The following is an 8,711-nucleotide window of genomic DNA, read 5'->3' as shown; positions in this document are numbered from 1 at the left end:
GTTGTATTTTATGAAATACACTCATGATGGAGGGGTACGTGCAGGGTGTTCTAAGGCAAAATAGTCCCCAAAGACGTTTATTTTGGTCTTATAGACATCATGACCCCTGGTTCCCATCACTGCCAGTTCACATCAAACCACTCTGAATGACTTTGTTTACATAGCAGTGGTTGAATTAGGCAGAGATATACCTGTTTTAAAGGAGTAACCCAGCCATATTTGCTAATGGAAGCTATTAGCCACCAGCAAGCATGATGTTATTTGCATCATGATAAATGGTGGCAATTCACTTGACTGAATTTGCTAATCTGGCTAACAGAGTTATTAACCTCCAGTTACCATAATCTCTGTATAATCCTAAATAGTGGTCATTCACATGAGCATTTTTGGCTGAACTGGTCCTTTAAAGCATTAACAAAGAATTTGGTAAATGCTTAAAAGCTGGGGAAAAACATACACAGCGTGCATTTCAAGTGAAGAAGTCTTTGGAAATGGCCTCCACGAAGTTAGGGGCTGACATGAGGATGCCGATGGTGCAGAGGATGGTGAATAAGGAGAAGGCCATGAGGCAGAGGCGGTCAATGACGGAGGCCGCAAATTTCCACTCATTACACTGAGTCTCTTCCTCGTCCTGGTCGCGGAAACGCTTGGCGATGTAGCGCACCTCATCCAGGATCTTGGCAAGCTCTGTATCTACATGGCCACCGCTGCTGATGGAGGGGGCCTGGTTGCTGGGCAGCAGCACATCCTCTTCGCACCCACCCACCAGCCGCCCACACATCACCCCAGAGTCCGGGGAAGTGGCGTAGGGTAAAGGGTCCATGCCACGAAAGCCGATGTACAGCATGTTACCGTTGGTGGAGTGAGGTGCTCCTGCACCGACTCCTGCACTGACATTCAACTCCACGCTGGAGATGCTGCTGCGTGGCTGCTTGTTGTGGCAGGCTGAGCGCACCCGGTCCTCACCCGGCCTCTTCATCCGTAAGAACCACGCACACCAGTTCAGCAGCACTACACGTGTCTAAGGAATGAATAGAGAAAAAGAAAAAAAAAAACACTTTCACTGCAGTTTATGATACACTATATATGTATGAATGTCTGGGTGACCAAATGCTAACAATAATTATCAAAATATTATGTTTTTGTGAATGAGAAAAAAATAATTCAGCTCTTCAATCAAGGAGTTGGCTTTAATTTTACACAATTGCTACTTTGGTACTGTAGGTGGCGATGGCCACCTTTCACTGGCTAAACAGTGTAAACAGAATAAAACAGAAAGTCAGATAGCAGAGTTAGCTAATGTTAGCTACTTTTAGTGCTGAAATTATAGGGGTAATGTTTTGGAAAAGAGACTCTGGAGAAAAGGGACCACATGAGTTTTAAAATGTGGAATTGGTTTGATTTTCTTAAATTAGGTTAAAAAAATGCCAGGTTAAAAAAATCTATTCAGATATAAAACTAAGAGTTAATAAATTACTATCATTAATATTGATAATTATCTGTATTGAATGATACGGAAAACATTGTGATAATTTTTTGGCCTAATCACCCAGCCATATTAGAAAGTCATGCAGACCCATGAATGAGAAAAAATTTACTTACCCATTTTGGCATTTTTCCTCCATCAGGGTCATGGTAGTGGTACTGTAAGACCCAAACTGTGGCTATCACAGACAATCCAACAATGACCATAGTAGTGGCAAAATATTGCGCTGGATAGAGAGGAAAAGAGGACCACTACTTTAGTACTGGATTGGATTTCAAACATTACATTTAAAACTAGTCTTGAAAAAAATCCCTCACCAATCAAAGGCACTGAGTCTGATGTTGCAGGCATGATCTCTGCTACCAACAGCATGAAGACCGTCAATGAAAGCAGCACTGTGATCCCTGCGAACAGAGCCAGTCATTACCCACTGGAATGATCTAATGACACTGCAGAAGTCATAATTCAGGACCGCTGGCACAAACAGCCGTACGAAAGGAATACTTCAAAGAAAAATCAAATGTACATGCTTTTCCATCTCCAATGCAACCCCATTTCCAAAAAAGTTGGGACGCTGTGAAAAATGTAAATAAGATGTGCAAATCATTCAAAAACTATATTTCATTGAAAATGCTTCAAAGACAAATGTTGATACTGAGAAATATCATTGTTTTTTAAAAAATATATTCCCATTTTATGGGAATTTAATGATGCCAGCAACATGTTCCAAAAAAGTTGGGGCAGGCACGAAAAAAGGCTAGTAAATTTGTGTAATGCTTATAAAACACCTGGTGGTTATTTGGCAGGTCCGGAACATGATTGGGTATAACAGGTATAAAAAAGTCTTTCAGAACTAAAGATGAGGAGGGATTCACCACTCTGTGAAAGATTACTCCAGCAAATAGTGCAACAATTCAAGAAAAACGTTTCTCAACATAAAAGAGCAAAGAACTTTTCGTTTTATCATCTACAGTAAATACAGGGGTGGGAATTTCTAGGCACTTCACGATTCGATTCGATTCAGAGGGCTGCGATGCGATTATAAAACGATTATCGATGCATCTGGATGCATCTTTTTTTTCTATACAGGATTTCTATTTTCCTACTGTCTTAGGACTTGGTACTTTTAAAGCAAAGTATTTGTAATGCTCCATAATGAACTTACTTCCAATACCTGTTATTAATAAATCAGATGGAAGTGATGTGGTAAGTGAACTGGAAGACTCATTCACTGCTTCTGTTTGGAGCACATTAGACGCTGCTGCCACTCATCTGCTATAAAATGCGCAGTTACACTGAAATAATATCCTGTGATAATGGACATCCACGCAGCACATATTATAGCTGTCCTGCCAGTTTTCTTTAGTGATTTTATAACTCCGGATTTGGTCGCGTTGTAGAGAGTCAGGGGTCACTATGTCAGTAGATGGGACGTGTGCAACACAGCATGAAAGCCCTGTTTTGCAACGACTGAGACTCAGACTGCAGGTCATCTAGCAACGATGCGTTATTCGCAATCATAAGCAATGCAACTGGTTTCCTGGCAAGTTTTATCTGCAATGAGAGACTGTCAAACACTAAAAAGTTGTGATTCTGAAGTCGCTTTTCTTTAAATATTTCCCGTTACACTTTAAATGGTGCCGCATTTACATTCGGCGCCTCAGTCAGAATTTAAGGTGGAACGGGACAATTCTAACAAGAAGCTGGAGCGACTTCAAGAAGCGACTTCAGCCTCATAAAACAACTGGACGATGAGAGACATTTTACAAGAAACTGATCTACTTTAGATCAGTTCAGGGCGTGATGAGGACGATCATGCTCATTCAACTTCGCTTATATGTGTAAATAAGATCTATCAAAGGTGTTTATGTAGCTTAGCAACATAATTAAAGCAAACATATGAAGATTTTGGCATATATGTGTAGAATCTGTTTGGGTGACTGTTGACTTTCAGTGTTTGTTAGCAATGTTAGCCTAGCAGCTCCAGTTCTAAACTAAACAAGCAGAGTTCAGTCACTGAGCAGGTCTTGGCTGATTCACTGCATTGAGGGTAAGAAGAAAATCATGTAAATTTGAATTGACACCAAACTATTCCTTTAAGAAAAAACATTCTTCAAATCAGCCTACAAACCCAAATAATCAAATGCCCTACTGACTCACTAATGCATGTGGACAGATTTAAGATAAAGTAGGCTCTAAGTTCACCAGATACACTACTCACTCAAGCTCTGATATTATCTATATTGATTCTGGAAGGCTGCAGAGCCATTACCAATAAATGGCTCAGTGTGAGAGATGCTTTTGGCAGACAGACCCCACACTAATATCATTTAAGGTTGAAAGAATGAAAAAATACATTAGGCTCAGCTGTGACTTCATGCTCATTTCTTTTGGAATCCGCTCTGCGGGTCTCCACAGTAAAGCTGGTTTTAAATTTGCTCGGCCTGAAAATAACAGCACTTGGCACAGAGAGCTCTCTGCCTGCATCAATCACAGAGGAGATCGCTGGCTGGCCCATCAATCTCACTGCTGGCCGTTTATCTCAGCCCGCAGGGCCGAACACATAAATTGTCGTGTGCTCAGGTAGCCTCGGTGGCAATCCCACATGATGTCGCTTGCAAAGTTTATAGAATATACTAATGTCAGCAAAAAAAACAGCTGCGGTGCATTGAAGTGTGCAGACTAAAAACAAAAGCATCAATAATAAAGTTATAATAAAGTGAATATCCAGCATGCTTCATACTTTAAAACACGTGATTGAGTTGAGTCATGTAAAGTGACAAACATTACAGTAAATGTATAATTACGGTATAATATTTACCATTTAATAGCTTCTTTCTTTTCCCAAAATACTTCAAATAATGAATGAATCATGAAAAAATATCATGTTGCGTCTAGTTTACAATACATAAATCTCCACTGTATGCAATTATTACATACAAAATAACAAAAATGATTAATTAACTTTTGAATAGTATTTTAAAAGAATGTTGCACTTTGTAGCAATAGAGGCAATTTAATATGATGCTATTGTTTATAGCTTATACATCAGCAAAAAGAGCAGCATTGGAGCACTGAAGTGAGAAGGCTAAAAATAAAAGTGCTTCTTGACTCAATATCAAATTTATTATGCAAACCACCAAATACATCTCATGAATAATCTCAAAGCTAAATGACAAATACGGGTATATATTCTTGGCCTGAGTGCACATTGCTTAAAATGTACAGTCCAAACAGATCTTGTAGCAGCTCCAGGTTCACAGAGTGATGACTAAGCTACTTTGCACTAAGTGATAGCGATGACGGTGCAGATTCTGCTTACCAAGAGAGATCTTCTCGCCTGAGTCAGCGGGCAGGAGGAAGACCAGCAGGGCCAGAGTGGAGATGAGCACACAGGGGATCAGCAGGTTCAAGCCATAGTAGAGCGTCCGTCTGCGCATCACCACTGTAAACGTCACATCTGGGTACGGCTCCTGACAGCAGTCGTAGAACTTCTCATTCCTCCGACCTGGAACGCCTGCACAGAGAGGGAAACAGTGTGTGGCTTAAAATTAGAAACAGAATAACTGTGGTAAAGTACGCTTACATGTACACCTAAGAATTTGGTGGCATTGGTGAAATACATAATAAAGAAAACAAGTACCAAAAGCCATCTGAAAATGCAATCATATGCAAAGGTTTGTACATGATCAGTAGATTTTCAAAGTAAAAAAAGAGTAGAAACAACCTTAGATATGTAATTTTTTGGGGGATATTGTAGCGCACAAATTTGATTTATTTGCTTTGATGTATTATTTTTTATTTACTTTTGCTGAGTTTAACATATCGGAAAAAAATTAAACATACAGTACAATATAAAATGAGCCATAACTTTATCACAGCCTACGTTTTATGTTAATTCCAGGAAACAGAAAATAATTGTGTACTAAAAATGTGAAGAATTGAGTTCTCTGTAGAGAATGTGTTCATTTTATTTCGAAAATTAACAAAACCATGTTATTTGTTGAGAGGGATCCTCCCTTTTGGCCTATGACTGTATGCATTACCCATGTAAAATATATACATCAACAGAACGGCTGTCACGATCATATTGTTTTAACCAATAATTATTCCTCATATAAATAATTGCAATTAACAATTTAATTGTCTTTTCTTGTTCATTTCTGCAAATATTAAAATAAAAGCCTGAAATGGCCAAATTGGCTAGTTAGCCATCTTACTTGTTAGCTACGTTTGCTTAGTAGCTAACACTGGCTATACTGTCGAATTAATACTGCATGCACAACAATGTTTATTTTAACTCACATGAATGTCTACAGCTACACATAATTATGTGTCCAAAAGTTTGTGGACACCCCTTCGTATTAGTGAATTCAGCTGCATTAAGGTACACCCACTGCTGACACAGGAGTACAAATGCACACAAAGCCTGTATAAACCCAAAAGAAGAGCACTGCCACTGAAATGGGAAGTGCTTTACCAGCGGCACATGAGCCTAAGGTCACCATGCGAAGTGCTAAGCATCAGCTTCGGGGGGTATAAATCCCCCCCCCCCCCCCAGTGCTGGACATTGAGCAGTGGAAGTGCCTTCTCTGGAGTGATGGAGCCTGCAGAATGTTGGTGACCTCTGCGCACTATGCGCCTCAGCATCCGCTGACCCGGTTCTGCCATTTTACGTAGTCTACCACTTTGTGGCTGAGTTGCTGTCGTTCCCAATCGCTTCTACTTTGTTATAATGCCACTGACAGTTGACTGTGGAATATTTAGTAGCAAATCTCACAACTTGACTTGTTGCACCGGTGGCATCCTATCACGCTACCACGCTGGAATTCACTGAGCTCCTGAGAGCAACCTATTCTTTCACTAATGTTTGTAGAAGCAGTCTGCATATGTAGGTGCTTGGTTTCATACACCTGTGGCCATTGAAGTGATTAGAACACCTGAATTCAATGATTTGGATGAGTAAGTGAATACTTTTGGCAATACAGTGTATTATCCTACAGAAAGAAATACACAGCTCACAACATCACATTACACAATGTGATTGTGTGGTAATTCAGGATGGATGTGTCACAGGATTGGATCAGATTCATTCTTTTTATCTCGTTGATATCCGGTCCAGCATTTTCTTTAGATATCAGCTGAAAACTGATCCCTGGTGTCAAAACGGTGCCACTTAGACTATTCATTTAAGCTTTGCTTATTAAAAATCTGACTGCTCACTCTCAGCTCTAATGCTGCTTTATTGGGTCTCTGGTTGGTGGTGGCTGAGCTTGAACAGAATTTTGTAAAGCTACAGACAAGCTGGGACAGAATTTTGTTAGCCTGTGAGAACGTCCAGCTGTACTTATTGGTAAATATTAAAGAGCCTATTTCACAATTGGCCCCTCCCAGTCCTCCATGTGCTTTTGTTTTGTTTTGGTCTTGTCCATGTGATTCCTTGTTTTGTTTCTTCCCGGTCCTGCCCCCTTGTTTCCAGACCCTGCCCCTGATTGTAACCACCTGTATTCACCACCTGTGTCATGTTAACCCTCGTTATTCCTTGTATTTAAGCCCTGTGTTTTCCCCTGTTTGCTGGTCTTTGTTTGGTTTTTGTATTGTATTGTTTAGCATCATTCTTACAGCCTATATCATGGAAAACCGAACGTACCTCACTTTTTCTAAAATAAAAGTTGAATTTAATATGTAAAAATTTTGTTTCAAACGTACTGTTTACTCCCCAGTCCACACAGTCCATATATGGAAGCGAAGGAACTGTTTTTGTGATGTCATACATTCATCTATTAAACCTACAACAGTTTAGCGCCACTGTGTTGTATTTGCATATATCAGTCTTCAGGGCACAGTAACAAAAGTAACAAATTACAGTGAATTATCAATTAATACATTTAGCATAAAACAACCTACAAATGCACTTTCTTGAATGCATATGACTAATTACTGTGCGTTCCAGGAATCAGAGAAACACCTTTCATTCCAACTACATACACTGCTTTTACATTTGATGTTCACAGTTAAACAAGCTGGAATGCTGGATATGCTCATTTCTTTTGGTGCAGATATACCTTACCCACAAGATCCCATTCTCCATTGGCAATGTAGCCTGTGATGTCAGCCTCAATCATCTGCAGATCCAGAGACCAGCCACCATACGTCCATGAGCCGAATTTCAAGTCACACCGCTGAACATCAAATGGGAACCATCGCACATCAATGTAGCAGGTGCTCTTAAATATCCCTGTGAAAACAAACATAGGGTCAATATGGGAAAACAGAACAGCACCACATCACTGATACAAGAAAGTCCTGGTCTTTAAACCAACCCTATGCCAAAATGCAACATATAGCTTGTCCAGTGTTTCAGAGTGATTTGTAACTGTGGACCTTTACGTACTACTGCAGTACATTTATTCTTTGTTTATATAGGTATGCCATATATTTTCTACCTGACCTGATCATGTTGATTAACACCATCTGATAGGATTCATTACAAATGATCTTGGCTCAGTGGAAATGGTCTTTTGGACATTTAAAAAGGAGATGCTCCTAACTGACTGCATGCAGTGTTGGTAGTATCTCATGTTCAGTTTACCAAAGCTAACGTTTCTATTACCAGCTGAGTTAACAAGCCAGCTAACAACAACTCTTTTCTTTCTTTTCAGTAGCCAGTCTTTCACTCTTTACACTTGATTAGCCCCTTTAAATTTGTCAAGCATATTTACAAGTTACAAAGTGCAGCTCTCTTCTCTTCTCAGCTTTCTGATACAGCCATTTTAAACAAGGAGTGCGTTTACATGCACTTAATAATCCTATAACTGTAGAAAATCAGATTTTGTTGGTAATCTGATCAACACATTTACATGCTGTTGAGTAATCAGATAATGGGAAACTGAGCCAGACAGTAATCCGATTTCTGCTTGACAACCAGCCAATAAACTCAGAGAAGAAGATGTGACATAAATGCAAGGTCAAACTCAAACTTCATGCTGCGGCTATTTTTCAAAACATCGTGCCACATTATCTAGAAACCAAACACGATTTAAATCTTTTATTTCGTGTTTGGTTTTAGCACCTCTCCAAAAGCATTTTGCTACCATCTTGCTGCAATGCTGCTAGCTTATTTCAGGTACTGCAGTTTCTCTCTTCTTGCACACGCGCAGACTGAGAAATCCGAAAGTTCACAGGTACTGAGAAATCTGATCACTGCGCTAAAATCCAGCTTTCT

At 39.7% G+C, this 8,711-nt stretch overlaps 1 protein-coding gene across 1 annotated transcript in view; it reads right to left on the bottom strand.

Moving 5' to 3' along the window:
• Positions 1-8,711, bottom strand: part of chrna7a (cholinergic receptor, nicotinic, alpha 7a (neuronal)) — a 30,819-nt gene continuing 22,108 nt past the window's right edge. The window contains exons 6-10 of the mRNA XM_017709764.2: positions 7,557-7,724; positions 4,809-5,003; positions 1,804-1,890; positions 1,603-1,712; positions 1-1,021 (exon numbers count right to left, since the gene is read on the bottom strand). Of these exons, the coding sequence (XP_017565253.1) occupies positions 470-1,021; positions 1,603-1,712; positions 1,804-1,890; positions 4,809-5,003; positions 7,557-7,724 (1,112 nt within the window). The 3' untranslated portion in view covers positions 1-469. The remainder of the gene's footprint in view (positions 1,022-1,602; positions 1,713-1,803; positions 1,891-4,808; positions 5,004-7,556; positions 7,725-8,711) is intronic.

This window comes from Pygocentrus nattereri, chromosome 15 (assembly GCF_015220715.1).
Source record: "Pygocentrus nattereri isolate fPygNat1 chromosome 15, fPygNat1.pri, whole genome shotgun sequence".
NCBI classification, from domain to species: domain Eukaryota; kingdom Metazoa; phylum Chordata; class Actinopteri; order Characiformes; family Serrasalmidae; genus Pygocentrus; species Pygocentrus nattereri.
Note: the sequence above shows the minus strand (reverse complement) of the source record. Positions and strands in the feature narration are given on the sequence as shown.